The sequence below is a fragment of the Bos grunniens genome, chromosome 25 (genome assembly GCF_055505025.1).
Source record: "Bos grunniens cultivar Pamir isolate PY7600 chromosome 25, Bosgru_T2T1.0, whole genome shotgun sequence".
Taxonomy (NCBI): domain Eukaryota; kingdom Metazoa; phylum Chordata; class Mammalia; order Artiodactyla; family Bovidae; genus Bos; species Bos grunniens.
In genome coordinates, this window is record NC_141189.1 from 32,318,631 (window position 1) to 32,338,563 (window position 19,933).

General features: G+C 47.1%; 1 protein-coding gene across 6 annotated transcripts in view; it reads left to right on the forward strand.

Annotated features, from left to right (window-relative positions):
* The first annotated feature begins 2,045 nt into the window (after positions 1–2,045).
* Positions 2,046–19,933, forward strand: part of ZC3H7A (zinc finger CCCH-type containing 7A) — a 38,427-nt gene continuing 20,539 nt past the window's right edge. For 4 of the 6 annotated variants that reach the window (XR_015154738.1, XR_015154739.1, XM_086375726.1 and 1 more), the window contains exons 1-8: positions 2,046–2,163; positions 13,900–14,001; positions 14,773–14,812; positions 17,122–17,319; positions 18,065–18,223; positions 18,460–18,540; positions 18,634–18,672; positions 19,535–19,568. Coding sequence is in view for 2 of the 6 variants with exons in the window: in XM_086375726.1 (XP_086231852.1) it covers positions 13,934–14,001; positions 14,773–14,812; positions 17,122–17,319; positions 18,065–18,223; positions 18,460–18,540; positions 18,634–18,672; positions 19,535–19,568 (619 nt within the window). In the remaining 4 variants the exon portion in view is untranslated. Of the gene's footprint in view, positions 2,164–13,538; positions 13,815–13,899; positions 14,002–14,772; positions 14,813–17,121; positions 17,320–18,064; positions 18,224–18,459; positions 18,541–18,633; positions 18,673–19,534; positions 19,569–19,933 lie in introns of those variants that run through there. The other 2 variants (XM_086375727.1, XM_086375730.1) reach the window with 2 other exon arrangements.

Genomic DNA, 19,933 nt, shown 5'->3' on the forward strand with positions numbered 1-19,933 from the left:
GGGGCCCCAAGCCAATATGATAGGTGTCCTCCTAGGAAGAGAAAGGCTTGTACACAGAGGAAAGACCACATGAAGACATAGACAGAGGTGGCCCTCTGCTGGCCAAGCAGACAGTTCCCCTCAGAAACTAACCCTGCCAACACGCTGATCTTGGACTTCCAGCCTCCAGAGCTCTGGGCAAATGCATTCTTGTTAAAGCCTCCAGTCTGTTGGTATCTTGTTACAGCAGCCTGAGCTAGTACACCAGGTTTATAAACTGACATCACCCAGACCACTGCCAGAGCCACCCAGCAGTCTCCCCGTTCCCCCTCTTGTTCCTCCTACTACGCCCAGTCTCAGCGCAATAGCCCTAGAGAACTTCTTGAAATGCAGATCACATTCTGTCACTCCCAATTCAGACTCAGTAGTGCCACGCAGAACAAGCTCCAAATTCCAAACAGTGGCCCGCTTCGGTTACTCAGACCTGTCTACCCTCTAACACACCTCCTGTTCTGCAGACAACAAGCTCCAGCCTCCCGGATTTTGCACTTGACCCTTCTTCTGCCGAGAGCACCTTCTTCAGCTCTGCAGACTCACCTTCGCAGAGGCGTCCCTCCCCTCTATTGTAAATGAAGCTGTCCCATCACGGTCTCTTAACCCAGACCTGAGTCTCCTGGCTTTTCACCGCCCAGAACGGTCTTTTCTGCGTCTTGGTGGGTTCCCACTGCTACTCCCCATCCCATTATGGGGCAGGGACCCTGCCTTGTCCACCGCCAGAGCCCCGAGCACCGTTGGCTGTAGAAAATACAGGTGGATGGGGGACTTCCCTGGTGGTCCAAAGGTCAAGACTTGGCCTTCCAACGCAGGGGCTTCAGATTCCATCCCTGGTCGGGGCGGGATGGGGGTGGAGTACAAAGATCCCCACATGGCCTTGAAGCCGAAAAACCAAAACATAAACATTGTACCAAATCCAACACTTTTTAAAAAGGTCCACATCACCAGGATAGGGGGGTACCTATTAAAGAGTTTTCGATTGCTGACGGCAGATTAATAATAAAGTGATGCTCTGGTGGAGGGAAAAACAAAAGGTGCACATTAAAAAAAAAATCTTAAAAAAAGAAACAAGAAAATACACGTAGATGAGGTGGCATTGGAAGGACGGGAGCCAGGCCCTCTAGCCGTCCATGTCAGAGCCACCACTGAGTTCCGTGCTCTTCCTCATCTGCAGGAAAGAGGACAACAACGATGTCCACAGGCTCCAAACAGTTCACAAGCCGGAGAGTAAGGAGCACCAGCTACTGCTGCTGCTGCTGCTGCCAAGTCGCTTCAGTCGTGTCCGACTCTGTGCGACCCCAGAGACGGCAGCCCACCAGGCTCCCCCGTCCCTGGGATTCTCCAGGCAAGAACACTGGAGTGGGTTGCCATTTCCTTCTCCATGCATGAAAGTGAAAAGTGAAAATGAAGTCGCTCAGTCGTGTCTGACTCTTAGCGACCCTGTAGACTGCAGCCTACCAGGCTCCTCCGTCCATGGGATTTTCCAGGCAAGAGTACCGGAGTGGGGTGCCATTGCCTTCTCCGGGAGCACCAGCTAAGGACTGGCTAAATAAACAGTGTCTCGGGGAAGGCACCTCCCGACACCCGAAAAGAGGTCAGTTCCCTGTGAGACGCTGTTCTAACTCCTAGCTCTTCTGCTCCGGGGTCGCGGAGCCCAGAAAAACACATGCCCGGCGAGCATCCATTTGAACCGCACGTCCACCCCCAATCGGTTCCCGGGACCGCTGCTTCCGGGAGCCGCGCAGCCCCTCCACTGGCTCCGCCCCGGGGCCGCAGCCCAACGAGGACCGCGCGCCCGCCTCGGGGGCGGCCCCGGAGGCCGAGGCCGAGGGTAACCGCCTCCCGGTGCCGCCGCCGCCGCCGCCGGGCCCGACGTGGCGCCGCCACCGCCCCCGGCGCCGACGCTCGCGGGCGCAGCCAATGGCGGCGTCTCCCGGGCGGCGGGCGCGGCCTCCGGCCGCCAGAGGGCGCCGCGCGGAGGCCGAGGAGCCGCCGCCACCACCGCCGCCGCTGCCGCCGCCGGGTCGCCGCGGAGGGAAGCTGAGAGCGAGCGCCCAGGCCGCCGCCGCTGCCGCCGTCGCCCGCTCATCGCGCGCCGCTGCCCGCCCGCCGGCGCGGCCGTCCCCGCAGGTAGGTGCGCGCCGCCCGCGCGGCGGCCCGCGCGCCACCCGGCCCCCGCCCGCCGCCGCCGCCTCGTGCTCGCGCGCGGCCGGTAACGGACACGGGCGGGGGAGGGGCGCGCTCTCGGCCGCCCAGCGGCGGAACGGCGGCCCCGGGGGCGCGGGGCTCGGCCACAAAGGGCGCGCGGCCCCGGCGCAGGGGCGGCCCGAGCGCGCGCCGCCGCCCGGGCCCCCGCGGGCGCGCCGACGGGGGCGGGCGGGTCCCGGTGCCTCCCTCCCTGCGGGGCGGCGGGGGGCGCGTCTCCGCCAAGTGGGGCGCAGGGGCGCCGCCGTCTTCCCCATTACCGCATGTGTTTCGGTTGACAAAACACCCCCTCTCTGGTTATTTAACTAAAAAAGAATATATATATATATACACACACATATATATATGCATATATTTTCCCGTACTATTTGTGTCTGTTTGGTGATCGAGGACCCCCCACCCCCCACCAATCCGGTACCTTGGTTTTGGGAGCGGGAAGGATGCTTGGGGCGCTTGGCTCGTTAATTTCGGGTCACTCTCTCCGGCCCCCCTCCCCGTTATTTATTTATTTATTTTTCACGGGGCTCACGTCTAGGACGTGCACGAACGGTTTCCTGTCTTTATTGTGGACACCGAGACGGCCGGGGCTGGAGGTTTCTTTTCCCCACCCTTGAAGAATGAAGACCTGTCAGTTCCCATTAGCGTGAATTTCCTGTCGGGGACGGTCGCTGCAGGGGTGTGGTCCAGCTGGAAAGCTCTGGCTGGTCCCGAGAGGTCGCGCCTGCACCCTGATTGGGTGAAATTTTCGGGACTTGGGTCTTTCCCCCCAACCCCTTACTCCGATACGTAGTTGGGTATTTTAAAGGCCAACCGTCAGCCTGAAGTTCGTGTGAGCTGCCCCCGGAAGGTGGCCGCTGACCGCCGGAGCGCTTGCAATGTGGCTTGACCTCCTAGAAATGTCCTCTTCGGTGAAAGAAACACACCTGATTTTAAGTCACTTAGGAGAAAACAGTAAAACACCCCCATTCGTAATTTTTTTCCTGCTTAAATCATACAGGTTGAGATGATGTTTCGAACATATTGGGTTAACTTAAATACATTCTTAAAATTAATGTCACTGGTTTCATTTTGCTCTCTCTTCTCCTTTTAACATGGCTACTTGAAAATTTAAAATTAGATATGTGACTGGCATTATATTTCTATTGGACAGCGTTCAGCCAGAGCCTTGGAATGGGGCAGGGGTGATTAGGAGCCTGTGCCATCTGCTTATTTTTTCCTGCTTCTGTGATGGCATGTGGCCTCCTTCTCTGCTAGGCTCTCAAGGAATCCCCTGCCTCTTCCTTCTCACCCTCAGCTGGACTGCCCAGCTGATTGCTTAATGAGGATCTTGTCCTAATTTGCAGAATAATTCAAATTAGTGGACGGAATTTTCTTTGCTGAAAAAATGTTTTCCGTCTGCTGTCTACAGGAGTCTGCAAATAGTTTCACTCAGAATCAGACCTTGAGCTATTGAAGCTGAATATTTTTTTTTGGCGGGGGGTGTATGTTTGTGTGTGTGTAATGCAAAGAACATGTTGATTTTCAGGTCCTCTGCCACCTAAATGCCTTCCTTCAAGTTACCATGGCTCTTTCTTGGGTGCTCATCACACTGACCTACACTCTTTTCCCTTCCCAGCTGTTAGATACTGTCACTTTTTACAAGTACAAATGGTGGTTGTCAGATTCTGTCCTCTAATTCTTCATTTTGACTAACTGTAAAGCCTGTCAGTTTGGGAGGGTTAAATCAATGTTAAGTGGGAGAGAATCAATTAGTATACAATCTCAAGCCCAGTAATGGTGACAGTGACCCTTGGAGAGTTGTGAGCCTTCCAGTAAAGGACAAGGTAGAATAGAAGGTGTCTGTATTCTGTTGCCTTGGTTACTCTAGAATGACTTTCAAGAGAAAGTATAATGTGTGGAGATTGGATTTCCAGACAATATCTTGAAGTGTGTGTGTGTTAGTGAAAATACTTTTTCTCCAAAATCTTAGGATTGAAAGTGAAATTTGTGTTTTCTAAAGTGTGAAATGTTTACAAATCATCAGAAAAACTTTAGATAGTATTTTTCGGGTGGAGAAATAAGAAAATATTCATCCAGAAGTTTAAAATATATACTTGTTCCAAATATCAATTTAAAAAATTTAATTCACATACACGCGCACACACACAATAGAAGCATATTAAGTGAGGTGAAAATTTCCTTTGATGCAAAGAAACAGGGTCATTTATCCTTACCAGGTTTTGCCCAAATAAGAAGTTTGCTTTTTAATTTTGTTATGAGTTTAGCAATGTGTTGTTTAGTTAACTAATTACTGTTAATTTCACATACTGTGAAGCCTTGGGAACCAGATAATGGATACAGTAAAAGGCAGAAATTTTTCTGTTGCACAAATGAGAAAGTGGAACCTTTGTATTTTATTAGAATATGTGAGTCTGGAGCAGGGTAGTAATCTGGCAGTTCAGCACACCTTTGCAGTCCTGGGCATGTCACTGACCCAGGGCCTGGGTGCCCCTGGGCAAGCTGTCTGCAAGATTTTTTGTCTTTCTTGTCCATTCGTCCCATACAGGATTCCTGTGTCAGGCAAGATGTTCCCAGGGCCTTAGGAGGCCTGGGCCCCGGAAGGGCCACCTGGCACATGTTATATCTGAGAGATCTGAGAGCAAGTTCAAAGTGAACAGCTGGGGGTGGGGTGGAGAGAGGGGTTGGGGGTGGAGTAGAGGTGTGAAATTTCCTCCCTGCTGTTGCTTAGCACAGCCTTCATCTTGGGGCTTTCATTTTCAGTAGAAGGGGCAAACTGTCTCATAAGTATATCCAGGAGGAGATGTCCAAGAAGGTGCCAGAACATCTATAATAACCTTTCCCTCCCTGGTTTGTGGTCTCTGTGGGATGTAATGTGTCCACCTGCTTTTGTAAGTGTTGCAAGCCGGGGTGACAGGGAACAGTTACTTTAACTACTTTGTGTGTTGTTTGCGGCTTGACCCAGAGAGGCTTGAGTCTGAGGGCCGCATTGACTACAGGCTGATGATTATAATTTTTCACTTGCAGCTTAGGAATGCCTTTTAAGGCAAAAATTCAGGCACTGTGCTGCACATTCCCTGGGGCACCTTCTCTGGTCCTGCGTGAGGATGTCTTGGAAGTACGGCTGTTTAATAATATTTATTCCTCTTTCTAAACACATGATGTCCTGGGCGGAGGGTATTTCCACTCGCCACTTGGCCCTGGAGTGCTGTCCTAAAATTCCCTGTGTCCACACCATCGACCCCGTCTGCTTCTCTGAGTTGCTTTAAATTTCATCCCTTGCCGACGTCATCCTGTGTGCCTGAGTGTGCAGAGGGCTGTATTTATTTGGTTCCTCTTGAGTGGCACTGAAGTGCCCACCTGTCTGTGGCAGCTGCGTGTGTCTTTCAGAGCCCAGCCCCGGCGCCCTCAGAGCCACGCTGGCCCTCCTGGCAGAGCTCCTTGGATGGGAATTCAGGCCCAGGGCCAGCCCGGGCAGCTGGGCCCCTTCCTGGCTGTGCGATGCTGGCCTGGCCGCGTCACCTCTCTGCTTCAGCTTCCTCTCAGTACCTGCCTCTCAGGATTCTTAGGATTAGATGATTTCACCCTCGGAAAGCACTTGGAACAATGCCTGGCATCCAGCCAGAGCCGTCAGTGATGGCTGTGATTTTCACCTCTGCCGTATATTGTGGTCACATTTCGCTTCCTTGGTGTCTTCTGATAATGGACGCGGGTTCCCAAAGTTACCATGAAAGGCCAGAATTTCACAATTTCACATTTCATGGTTTAGTTATAGCTGTGTACTAGGCTTCGACTAGTGGGTGTCACCTCACAGGTGCAGAATAAATATATAAGGAATCGTACCGGAGAGCCAGGGTACCTTGCCTTCTGTGAAGCTTCAGAGTGAGTAAGGAACTTAAAATCAGCTGGTTCCAGAGAGGTGATGTATGTTCTAGTTTACAGTTTAGCTAATTAATGAATTGTTGTTGTTCAGTGGCTACCTAGTGTCCGACTCTTCTCAGGCCCCCTGGATGCAGCACTCCAGGCTCCCCGTCCTCCACCATCTCCCGGAGTTTCTGGCTGATTTTGTTTATTTATTTTTACTGTTCAAAGCTCCCCCCTCACCCTCCCACAACTTCCTTTCCGTTTAAGGAGAAGAGGGTGTGGCTGACTGGCTCTTCGCCTGTTCAGTTCAGTTCAGTAGCTCAGTCATGTCCGACTCTTTGCGACCCCATGAATCGCAACACGCCAGGCCTCCCTGTTCATCACCATCTCCCGGAGTTCACTCAAACTCAGGTCCGTCGAGTCGGTGATGCCATCCAGCCATCTCATCCTCTGTCGTCCCCTTTTCCTCCTGCCCCCAATCCCTCCCAGCATCAGAGTCTTTTCCAATGAGTCAACTCTTCGCATGAGGTGGCCAAAGTACTGGAGTTTCAGCTTCAGCATCATTCCTTCCAAAGAAATCCCAGGGCTGAGCTCCTTCAGAATGGACTGGTTGGATCTCCTTGCAGTCCAAGGGACTCTCAAGAGTCTTCTCCAACACCACAGTTCAAAAGCATCAATTCTTCGGCGCTCAGCTTTTTTACAGTCCAACTCTCACATCCATACATGACCACTGGAAAAACCATAGCCTTGACTAGACGGACCTTTGTTGGCAAAGTAATATGTCTCTGCTTTTCAACATGCTATCTAGGTTGGTCATAACTTTTCTTCCAAGGAGTAAGCGTCTTTTAATTTCATGGCTGCAGTCACCATCTGCAGTGATTTTGGAGTTCAAAAAGATAAAGTCTGACACTGTTTCCACTGTTTCCCCATTTATTTCCCATGAAGTGTTGGGACCAGATGCCATGATCTTCGTTTTCTGAATGTTGAGCTTTAAGCCAACTTTTTCACTCTCCTCTTTCACTTTCATCAAGAGGCTTTTTAGTTCCTCTTCATTTTCTGCCATTAGGGTGGTGTCATCTGCATATCTGAGGTTATTGATATTTCTCCCGGCAGTCTCCTTCAGGAGTGACTTAGGGTTTCAGGTTTTTCCTCTGTTGCTGTCCAGTTGATTCCCACCCTATTGATTCACTCCCTTGTTTGCTCCCTAAGGATTTGGGATCCCCCTCAGCCGGCCCCGCTGGCGTCTGGTCACTTCCACTTTGGCCCCATCCTTTGGTTTATCACGCCTGCTTTGACTGAACCGCTGTCCTGGGGACTTTGAATGGAGTGTTCTCTTTACACTCGGCCACTTCATTCATTCTTTGCTCAGGTTGTCATTGACCTGGACCCAGGAAGTGTGAGGTGATCGCGGCCAAGAAAGACAGGGGTTCTCCTGGCAGGGAGTGATGGGGGAGACAGCCTCTAAAGCTGACCCTGAAGCCCAGACTCAGGGCTGAGAGGAGCCAGCTCAGGGCAGATCTGAGAAGGGTGTCGTGGGCAGAGGGAACTGCATGCATGAGCTCCCGGAAGCGTGGAGCCCTTGACTCACCCCAGAGACCCACAGGAAGAGGAACAGCATGACCCGGGCCGGGTGAGGGTGGCGTCGCCGTCAGGAGTCTAGATTTGGTTCTGGAGGAGTTTAAGTGGACCGTGATACCCAACTTGTGTTTTTAAAGAGCATTCCTTTCAGTGTAGTGTGGGGACGGGGTGGGGGAGGGACAGTGGCGAGCTCGGAGGCCCAGAGCAGAGGTGAGGAAGGAGGGAATTGCGACACCCCCCTGCGACTGGGGCCGGGGTGGCACAGGAGGCCTGATGTGCTCAGATTTGGGGTGCCTGGCATGTATTTTTGACAGTGTCACCGACAGATGCTTTGCCGGTAGATTAGTTGGATGTGGTGAGAGAAAGGTTTCTAGTTTGAGTAGTTGGCCAGGAGGTGATTTCAGTACTGAGAAGGGCAGAGTTAGGCTTGGGAGGACGAGAGTATAACATTAGGGGCCTTCCAGTTAGAAATGCTGAGTAAAGGTCACACACTGGCCCAGAATTCTCTATGGGTCTTAAACATGTCATTGTAGGATAGATGGCCTTTTTGTAAATGGCATTTGGACACCTGTTAGCTATTTGCGAATGAATATGTGTGTGTGTGTGTATATATATATATACACATATATATCACTCCTTAGAGTAAACCGGTGGATCCGGTTTAAGGAAAAAAAAAATTTTTTTTTAATGAAACAGTGAGACTACTAGACGAAAACGTGGAGAGTTATTTCATAATCTCAGAGTGGTGCAGGCATTTCTTTCTTTCTTTAAATAATTTTACTTCTTTATTTATTTTGGCAGTATTCACTGCTGCTAGGGCTTTTCTCTAGTTGCAGCGAGCAGGGGCTACGCTAGTTGCGGTGCATGGGCTTCTTGTGGTGGCTTCTTTTGTTGCAAAGCCTGGGCTCGAAGGCTTGCGGGCTTCAATAACTGTGGTATGTGGGCTCAGTAGTTGTGGCACACGGGCTTAGTTGTTCCGTGGCATGTGGGATCTTCCCAGAACCGGGATCAAACCCTTGTCGCCTGCTTGACAGCCATTCTTAACTACTGAGCCGTCAGGGAAGCCCAGGCGCTTCTGATAATGTCAAAATCCAGAAGCCATAAAAGAAAGTATTGAGCTACTTAAAAATAAGACTTTTGCTGTCAAAAAGTATCATAACCAACATCAAATGTTTGACATCATGTTGGGGAAAATAATAATAACATCACAAAGGATTGCTTTCCTCAACACATAGAGAGCTTCCATGAATCAAAACAGCTCAGCCTGGAAGAAAAATGCATGAAGGAAATGAAACAACAGTTCACAGAAAAGGAAGTACAAACGGCTCTTAAATCTTAAAAGATGTTCAGCCTCACTAATGATAGGAAGACTGAAACAAACAAAGCCCCAGCCACAGTTGTCACGCTGTTTGTCAGCTCCCTGACGGCAGTGGAAACGTCCGATGATTTCTTGTGCACTGGTGCCGGGTAGGGTCATTTGGTAAAACTTGGTAGTAGCTGGCAAAATAAAGAAACGCACCTACCCTTCATTCCTTGGAAATTCTTTGAAGATAATGCACATATGAAATGTCCTGTGTATCTGGTGAACTTTTAAAGACTGAAAACAACCACAGTGTCCTAGGGACCTGGTGACGTTCGGGTGCAGCCATATCACGGGCACGCTGCATGGCTGTTAACACAGCTTGATATGTGCTGACGTGGACTGACCTTCAAGACGAGGTGCCAGTCAAGAAAAGTAAGGTGTGGACACGTGTTAGAAGCCCCGGTTTGTATAAAAAATAGCGTATCCACAGGATATTTTTAACTTTTTATTTTGAAATAATTACATACTCACAGTATAATGCGAAAGTCATATATTGACTCCCACAAACCCTTCATCTGCTTCCCCCAGTGGTGCCGTCTTGCCTACCTGAAGTGCCTTAGCCAAGCCAGGAAACTGACATCTGTATAATACAGACCTTACTCAGCTCTTCATTTACATGTGTGTGTGTTTCTGGGCAGTTTTATCCCACGTGTAGATTCATGTAACCACCTCTGTAGTCCAGGCACAGCTTTGTTCACAGAGTGTCTTCGTCAGGATGCCCAGCAGATCTGTGTCAAAGATGTTCTGTTGATTGATTGCCCTCAGAGGGCACACAAGTGGCTGAATGATCGGGCTGGGAAGACGACATTCCTTTTCACTCTCATGGTATTTTAAAGGCCTGCTTTCTGGACAGCGGGTGGTGTCTGGACATCCAAGTAGAACGACCAGGAAGAAGGTATCTGTGAGCTCTGCCAGGGGATGGACACGGGCATTGTTGGGCCCTCGATGAGAATATTTCACATCTGGGTGGGGCAGGGGGTTCCTGAGGGGAGAGAGGGGGGGACACAGGGAGAGGGGTTCTGGTGCCCCCCAGGGCCCTCACGTTTAGAGGTCAGCTGGAGGTGAAGCCCCCTGCCTCTGCTGAATTTGAAGAGAAGTGGTTGTTGGATTAACTTGATCAAGTTCTCCTTCACTTTAAAACTGAGGCTGGATTCTGTTGACTGGATCCCAAAATAAGATGGTGTGGAAAGCCTTTATTGTTTTATTTTAAAATGAGATGTGGGGGGAGGCTTCATTTCACAGGTAAAACTAACTACGGTGGGAAAAAATCCGAACAGCGATTGCCCTGGGTGCGGGGTAGGGGAGGACTGGCCGGAGAAGGGGCCCGAGGGAGCTTCCTGGAGTGAAGGCAGGGGTGTGTCTCAAGGCCAGGGTCTGGGTTACATGAATGTATCGTTTGTCAAAACCTGCCTTAACGTATGTGCGTTTTACCTGAAAAACTGCAAACAGATGTTGAACTCCACATAATGCTGAGGTGTTTTGTGGTGAGTTATAATTGATGTCTGCAGCTCACTTTGCAGTTTACAAAATTGTGTTGGTGGATGGACGGAGGGTGGGCAGACGTCATTAAGGATGGGCAGATGTAATACATATACCAAAATATTAATTGTAAGATATAGGTAGTATAGAGGTATATGGTATTCATGGTAAAAAAAAAATTTTTTTTTCTGGGTGTATAAAAAATTTTCATAACAAAATTTAGGGGAAAATTCTACAGAACACGGAATGCTGTGTCATATTATATTTAAATGTCAGCTCATGCTCTGTTCCCCAGTCTTTAAACATGTGGAAGTGGCATGGCATTTCCTGCTGTTAAGAATCTACGTCTTACTTTCTCTTAATCGCTGGCTTGAGTCGTCAGCTCTTTCTCTGCTGCGCTTTGTCCCTAAGAGGGCAAAGGTTCAAGGTTTTTGAGCACTTCCTGGGGAAGCAGCTCTAAGGCTCTTATCTTGGCAGATTATCCTAACCCAGAGTCCCTTCTGAGTCCACAGATTGGCTTTTTTTGTTGTTGTTACGTAAATGAACCCATTTATTATAGGCTAGGCAACGTTATCAAATGGTGGTACTTCTCCTGGTCCTTCGGTTCCTTAGTCTTCTTTCTGATGCAGCCTTGACTGTGATGGCAGAGGTGGTGGTGAAGGTCCAGGCACCACCAGCTGCTGTTCTCACACAGGAACCTCAGTGCCAAGTGCCCACGGCTCGTCTCTTCTTGGTTTTGCCACAGAAGGAGCAGGTGTGCTTGGCATGCTGGCTGGTTTCAGTTTTCTTCACCGGCTTCCTGAGGGAGGCATCATAACAGGTCCCGTGTTTGCCCACGATTCTGACCTTGTTGGTGCATTTCACCAGGTAGCCGCCACCTAGGTCCGGGCCCAAGAGCCAGGTTTACTTCTCAAGTGAACCTCAGATTAATTCTGCAGCTCGCCAGGCAAGGGTGGGGAGAGGCCCGTCGTTCACTGAGGAGAGGAGAGGCTTCTTGCCTGCAGCTTCTTTTCTTTCATCCCTAGTCACTCTGGCCTGACCACCCTGGGCCCCCAAGTGCAGCCCTGGGTCCCTTTGAGCTCCAAGGTTCTGATTCTGCCTTAAGATAAAGAAGAGAAAACTCGAGTGGCCCCGGAAGGGCTCAGAAGCCACATAGGCTTCTTTGAGTACTTTCTTTTTCCAGAGGTCATTTATCCACAAGATTAAAAAAAAATTTTTTAAAGGTTTGCTGTGAAGAGACTCTGTCTTACCCTCTCCCAGCCCCCAGGTTTCTCTCACTGCTGTTGCTTCTGTAAATCCATCTGGAGCTATCTCGTCTGTGGCTCGTGCTCAGTTGCCTCAGCCGTGTCTGACTCTTCGTGACCCCATGGACTGTAGCCCGCCAGGCTCCTCTGTCCATGGCATTTCCCAGGCAAGGATACTGAAGTGGGTTGCCATTTCCTTCTCCAGGGGATCTTCCCTACCCAGGGATCGCACCCATGTCTCTGGCATTGCAGGCGGATTCTTTACTGCTAAGCTACCAGGGAAGCATGAAAGTTGTTGAGAATGTACAGTAAAAGTTCTCATCACAAGGAAAAAAAAATATTTTTATATTCTTTTAATTTTGTGTTTATGTGAAGTGATGGATGTTCACTAAGCCTGTTACGGTAATCATTTCATGAGGTTTTTATGTCAGATCATTGTGTTCTACACCTTAACCTTACACAGTGCTATATTTAGTGGTATCTCAATAAAACTGAAAGGGGGAAGAAAAGGAAAAAGCCTTAGCACCAGTTCCCAGGTTTCAGGGCACTCCAGCCTCCATCCCACTCTACACTTTGAAAAACTTGCATAACACATGGTAAGCAGTAATGAAACTAAAACAATTCAGTTATGTATACTTGAAACATGGGTGTAGATCCATAGTTTGCGTGACACGATGTCCTCTTAGAATTAACTCTCAGGAGTCCTCGTCCAAGGGTGACTGTGTGGACCCCCCAACCCCTCTCCACCCCACCAGGGAGCGTTTAACAATATCTGGAGATACTGGTTTGTCACATCTGAGGGGAGTCATGCTGCTGGCACTTAGTGGGCAGAGGTCAGGAAGCTGCTAGCATCCCATGGCACACAGGACAGCTCTCCATGCTAAGAGAGTTTGTTGTTGTTATTCACTCACTCTTTGCGACCCTGTGGACTGCAGCACGCCAGGCTTCCCTGTCCTTCACTATCTCCCAGAGTTTGCTCAAATTCATGTCCATTGAGTTGGTGATGCCATCTAACCGTCTCATCCTCTTTCGTCCCCTTCTCCTTTTGCCTTCAGTCTTTCCCAGCATCAGGGTCTTTCCCAACGAGTCAGCTCTTCACATCCAACCAGAGTATTGGAGCTTCAGCGTCAGCATCAGTCCTTCCAGTGAATATTCAGGGTTGATTTCTTTTAGGATTGACTGGTTTGATCTCCTTGCAGTCCAAAGGACTCGCAAGAGTCTTCTCCAACACCGCAGTTCAAAAGCATCAATTCTTCGGTGCTCAGCTTTCTTTATGGTCCAACCCTCACATCTATACATGAGTACTAGAAAATCATAGCAAAGTGTATGTCTTTGTAGGCAAAGTGATGTCTCTGCTTTTTAATATGCTGTCTGGGTTTGTCCCCGAATGGCTGAGATTGAGTGACCCTGGTTTAGGATGCTGAGAGGTGATGTTTTATCCCATTTCTCTTCTCTGTGGGTCTCCTGTAGCTTTCTGGAAAATACTTCATGAACAATGGCCAGTCAGGGTAAATACCCCCGGTGTTGACATCAACCTGAGTTACATTTAAGGTAAACCCTTACCGTCTAGAAAATTCCAATTAAAGTAACTTCTCTTAGATCCTCATTCTATCAGTTATATCAACAAGGATTGTTTCAAAAGTCTGTGTAACAGAGTATGGATCAGGCTTAGACTCTGCTCATAAGGAAGTCAAAATCCCTCAGAGGCAAGCGGATATGAAACCTTTTTGCTCCTGGAAGGTTTCCAGAAGCAAAACAAGGCCAGGACTGTTCTCATAGCTGCTTCCGCGTGCGTGGAGACAGGCCAGAAACAAAACCCGCAGTTGAAGGAGGGTAGATGAGAGGGGGAGAGAGAGGTGACTTGTGCATGAGGATTGTTTAGAAGGGGCCTGCCGAATCTGCCCGGCTGTTCAACGTGGAGCAGGCAGAATGTGGACACCCTCTGCTCGAGGCGCACGAGACAGCGGGGACCACGGGCCCAGCTCAGATGGTGTCCTCAGCCTCAAAGACCCTAGTCAAGCCGGAGGAGATGGATGCGTCCACAGTTAATTGTGCGGCATGACCTCGATCCTGAGTGTTTTAATTGGGGTCCAGGAGCCCCGTGCCTTGTGTAACTTGTTGCCTGTTTCTTTCCAGGTTTCTCCTTTAGAAAGTGGATGTGTGGGATAACATGTCCAGTGTGTCCGAGGAGAGAAGAAAAAGGCAGCAGAACATTAAGGAAGGACTACAGTTTATACAGTAAGGGCTCCCTGCACGCCTGTGTCCTCGCCACATACAGTTCCGTTTTGCTGTGCCTCTGCATTTAGGAGGGGATGGGATACTTTTAGTCCTATTCACTTGGGTTAGAAATCGGATATTTTTGTCCCAGCAATGCCTTCTGTTCCTGGAACATCAGTCCCTTTGTGTTCCAAGGTGGATCTTGCCATCACCGATATTTCAGGGTTAAAATCCTGACTTATCTCCCAGAATGTTTGACGGAGGAATTTGAACCTAGTTTCACTCTGATGAGGGAAAGTCAACATCGGTCAGCACCCAGGGCTTTTGTGGTCACACTCCTTCTGTTGAGAAGCCCGGTCTCCAACTGGCCTTCGTGACGCACGAAGTGACAGGACCACAGCCCGGGTGGCCGTGTCCAGGCAGAAAGACTTCTTTGTCCCTCCTGGGAAGGGGATATTCTTTCCCTCTGTCTGCAGTGAATTGGAACAAGTAGAACTAGTGGTTCTGTACTATTTTAAAACTTTTTCGGCATTTGAAGAATTAGGCCCTCTGTTAGTAGAAGTAGATTTGAAAGGTAAATGTTACCCTAAAGAAGATACAAAAGAATAGTTTTAGATTTTTTTTTGCGACTACAGTTATATGTGAATCAAGGTCATAGAGGACAAGTAGGTCTTTCAAATGTACTTTGAACCAGTGATGAGCTAATGAGAAGCCCAGTTTTAGGGTCACTTCTGGATGAACAAATCCTGACAGGGACCTGATCATCAAAATTAACTGGTTTCTTCTTCTTAGGTCACCGCTGTCGTATCCAGGAACACAGGAACAATATGCGGTAAGGAAAAAATCTGTTTGAAAGTAGCTTGTGAACGGTCACATGTAGCCTGGCTTGGCAAACCCCAATGCAGCCCTCTGTCTGTTTTTGTAAATAAAGTTTTATTGGAACACAGCCATGCTCATTTGCTGGTGTGTTATCTGGCTGCTTTCATGACATGGTTGAGAGAGACTGTATGGCTCACAAAGCCTCAAATCCTTACTGTCTGGGTATTTACAGGAAAAGTTTGTCAACTCGTGTATATAAGATAAGGTTAGTTTTTTCTGGCATACTTGGACAGTTGTGTATTTTCTTTCCTCTGTTAATGTAGTTTTGAAGTAATTTCTTTTGAGTCCCTTGACAATTACTTTTAGCCTTTCATTTCAGGAAGAATGAGAGGGACAGATTATGAATGAGAGGGACAGAGTATCTTCTGGTTTTTCTTTAGCAGAGAAATTGTCACAGTAAAAGGGTGGCTGGGTAATCAAATGAAAGAGCTGGAGATGAATTGAGTTAGAGAGAAAGCCCAGTTGACTAGGCCTGGAACTAAAGATGCTCATCTCTGCAGACCATTAGTTCCCCTTGGCTTTGTGTCTCTGCGGGTTTTGGTGTTTCTGAACGTCGCTCCTTTCTCTCTGCCTCCCTCCCTCTCTGTTCATTTCAGTCTCTTCCTTCCTTTTCTCCAAACAGATGTAGAACTGTAAAGTATGAGAGCTAGCAATCATGTGGAGCAGTCCTTTGATTTTACAGATGGGCACTCGGGGCCCAGAGAGGGGAACCAGCCTGTCTCTCAAGTCACCTCAGTCATTAAAGATCGATCTGGACAGTTTCCTTTGTCACTTTCATCAGCTTAGACGTGAATTCATGAAACGAGATGAAGAGCTGCATGTTTATCTGCCCCGTTGATAGGAAAGCATTACTTATTTATTTAATTTATTTTGGGGGCTGCACTGGGTCTTCATTCTGGTGCACAGACTCTCTAGTTAAGGTGCACAAGCTTAGTTGCTCCGAGGCATGTGGGATCTAGTTCCATGACCAGGGATCGAACTGGTGTCCCCTTCATTGGAAGGCAGTTTCTTAACCCCTGGGCCACCAGGGAAGTCCCGGAAAGGGACTTTTAAAAATCTTAAAGCAATGATAGTAATCCTGAAGGAAACTCAAAGAACATTTGCCCCTACCAAAAGAATATGTGTACTAAAAGCAATAAAAAAAAAGATTTGACATCCCCTGGAAGAAAAACTATGACCAACCTAGACAGTATATTAAAAAGCAGAAACATTACTTTGCTAACACAGGTCCGTCTAGTCAAAGCTATGGTTTTTCCAGTGGTCTCGTATGGATGTGAGAGTTGGACCGTAAAGAAAGCTGAGCACTGAAGAATTGATGCTTTTGAACTGTGGTGTTGGAGAAGACTCTTGAGAGTCCCCTGGACTGTAAGGAGATCAAACCAGTCAGTCCTAAAGGAAATCAGTCCTGAATATTCATTGGAAGGACTGATGCTGAAGCTGAAACTCCAATACTTTGGCCACCTGATGCGAAGAACTGGCTCATTGGAAAAGACCCTGATGCTGGGAAAGATTGAAGGCAGGAGAAGGGGATGACAGAGGATGAGATGGGTGGATGGCATCACCGGTTTGACGGACATGAGTTTGAGCCAGCTCTGGGAGTATTGGTGATGGACAGGGAGGCCTGGTGCGCTGCAGTCCGTGGGGTTGCAAAGAGTCGGACACGACTGAGCGACTGAACTGAACTGAACCCCCTAAATCAGTAAGCCACCTGAACATTTACAAAAGAAGAAATACAAATGGTCCATTAAAATGTGAAGAAGTTCAACCTTGCTGGTAATCAGATATGCAAATAAGTAAAGGTTACCGTTTTCCCCCTAGAAATTGGTAGATTTTATGTGTGCATGCTCATGCACGTGTGTACACGTGTTGGCAGGGGTGCTCTCAAGCAAGCCACTATACACATTCATCGTTACTGCCTTTTTTGGAAAACAACAATAAATACCAGTTAGAAGCCTTAAAATGCTCATTCCACTTGTAGGAATTTGTCCTCGGCACAGAGTTGGCGATGTCAACAAATATTGACAGGCTGCTTTTGCAGCACTTTTCTTAATTGATTTTTTTCTTGGGAAAAGCAAGCAGGAGGAAACTCTAGCTGAGATAGTAGTGACCTGGCCTAGATTTCATAATTTCTTACAATAGTGCTTATTGCTCTGTCAAATTATTTCCTCTGAAGTTTTAGATACAGAAATTAAAATTTGCTTGCACTCTGACTTGTTCCTTAAAAAGTTTCAAGGGGTAACATTCTTTTTATTTTTTTTAAAGGTATATTTACATGCTCTTGTGAGAAATCTTTTTAATGAAGGAAATGATGTTTATCGCGAACGTGATTGGAACCACTCTATAAGTCAGTATTCAGAAGCTTTGAGTATAGCTGATTATGCAAAGTCTGAAGAAATTTTAATCCCTAAAGAAATCATTGAAAAACTATATATAAATCGTATTGCTTGCTATTCCAATATGGTGAGTTGTGACTTGTAAAGCAGTGTTTCTGGAGAGAAAAAAAGATTTTTCAATAACATAGTACATTAGCAAAAGTCAGCTTTCTAATTTCAATTTATAGGGAAGATGTATTAGCTGCTTTAGAGAGGCTTCAAGCTTTGAAAAATCAGTTTTGGCCAAATACTTAGGAATTTTTAAAAATAATTTGTTTTTTAGATACTGGTCCTTGGAGATACCCTTTTGAGTATGACTTTGGGGGGGCAGGGGTAATCTGCTCTTACAAAAAAAAAAAAAGTCAGCCTGGGAAGATACAGGTATTCACAGATGGGGGTATCAGGTATCTCAACTGACAGTTTGCTCCTTATGTTTCTCTTAGGAGTTATTGTTATTTTTTAATTAAAAAAAAAGGAGTAGTGAGCCTTCAAAAGAATTAACCTCTTCACTTATCTAAACTTAAAAAGTAGTATTTTGATGTTGTTAAAGTTTTCATATAGACATTCACACTTAGGACCTCAGCTATACCTGGACAGCTTTCTTTCTTGAAGATCTGGGGTCTTGTATGGCCAAAGGTCTGGGTGGTGGGTACATAGGTAGCCATGATATTCTTTCTACTTTTCTGTATTTGAAATTTCATAATGAAAATAATTTTTAAAAGACAAATAAAAACCATTACCAATCCATTTGAGAGGAGAATCTGAATTTGTTTGTGTTTGCATCATTGCAAGACATGAATTGATTGCTAACTTTATTTGGTCTCACTCACCAGGGTTTCCATGATAAAGTTTTAGAAGACTGTGATACAGTCCTCAGTTTAAATGCCAGTAACTACAAAGCTCTGTATCGGAAATCCAAGGCTCTAAGTGATTTAGGAAGATTCAGAGAGGCTTATGATGCTGTAGCAAAGTGCTCCTTGGCAGTGCCTCAGGTATGGTATTTATGTTCTAATTCATTTGTTTACATTCTAGCCATTTTATTGCTTCTATGTAGACGAATGGCATCAAAAAGTTATGTTTTCCAGCCAGCCGTCCACCTGCTGCAGCTGGGAATAATTGCCCATAAAGCAAGTGTCTTGACAAGGATAAATTAGACCTGTTTTGTCCCTTCACCTCTACGGTTAGTAAATATAACCCTCCGTTAATCGTATATTCTGACTTTTTTCAGGATGAACATGTAATAAAACTAACTCAAGAACTAGCTCAGAAATTGGGATTTAAAATAAGAAAAGCATATGTTAGAGCCGAGGTAAGCTAGAGTTCTCGCCATAAGGTATTTTCATTTTGTTTTGTAACTTGGAGTCAGTTCTGGTTTTAAATTAGCATCTTAATTTTCTTTCAGCTCTCACTAAAATCAGTTCCTGGGGATGGGGCTACAAAGGTAAGGTTATTACTCTTATAAGAATCATAATTTTGAAAAAAGAAAAGATAGAAGTATTAGCAGTTCTGCTTTTAATATTTTTGGGTTTTGTTTATTTTTGAGACCTTTTTATTCCTTATACACCTAAGTGGCCAGAGCTTCCTGCCCTATGAAAAGAAAACAAACATCTCCAGTCATATCTTTTACTCTCAATCAGTATTTCCTGAAAGCCCATGGAGCATTTTACAGGATGTTCATAGAAGTTAGGTGTTGTTAGAAAAAGTGGGTTGCGGCCACATACTAATTTTAGAAGTCATTGGGTTAAACACAACTAACAAGATTTATCTTTTTTAAAGATAAGTCTTCTTAGAGCTGTTAGGAGGTCGCTGTGAGTTGGGGAGGGTGGAGTGGCTACACTGGTCCCTCTGGAACTGGAAGGCTCCTGAATATCCTTGGAGAAATACTAAGCCACACGAAATGAGTGGCAAGAGGCCTACACTGTTTAATCCTACGTATTACAAAGGTTGGGCTTCCCAGCCAGGTGGCCTGCCAATGCAGGAGATGCAAGAGATGCAGGCTCAATCCCTGGGTCAGGAAGATCCTGAAAAGGAAATGGAACCCTACTCTGGTATTCTTGCCTGGGAAATTCCATGGGCAGAGGAGCCTGGTTGGCTACAGTCCATGGGTCACAAAGAGTCAGACGTGACTGGGCATGCACTGGACTGGCCATTGCAAAGGTTTATACGTTCTGTTTGTCTCTGTCTTAATTGGAAGGAGGTTAGATGTGAGAATCGGCATTGCTTTCTTAGAGTGAGTTTTATAGCTTGCTTTCTAGTCTAGAATCCTGAAAATACTCTGATCTATTATTTGGTTCAATTTCTAGGCTTTGAACTGTTCTGTGGAGGATATCGAACCAGGTATGTTTTCACACACGCCCTCTTAATCTGAAGTGCCAGCCTTGGGGACTTCCCTGGTGGTCCAGTGGTTAAAACTGCACGCTTCCAATGCAGAGAGTGCAGGTTTGACCCTGGCCAGGGAACTAAGATCCCGCATGCCTCACTACGCACCAAAAAAAAAAGTGCCAGCCTCAGATGTTATGTACATTATAGTGTTGTCAGTTAGGATTGCTGGGTCATTAGTATTAAAACAAGAGCAATTTCCGAAACCACCTCTGTGCCTCTGGCTGTGTCAGTAGTGACTGATGGTGCTGACTGTCGGTGAGCAGTTGTTCGGTGTCCACCGTGGCGTCACCACCCTCTAGTAGCCCCACCCAAAAGGAGCC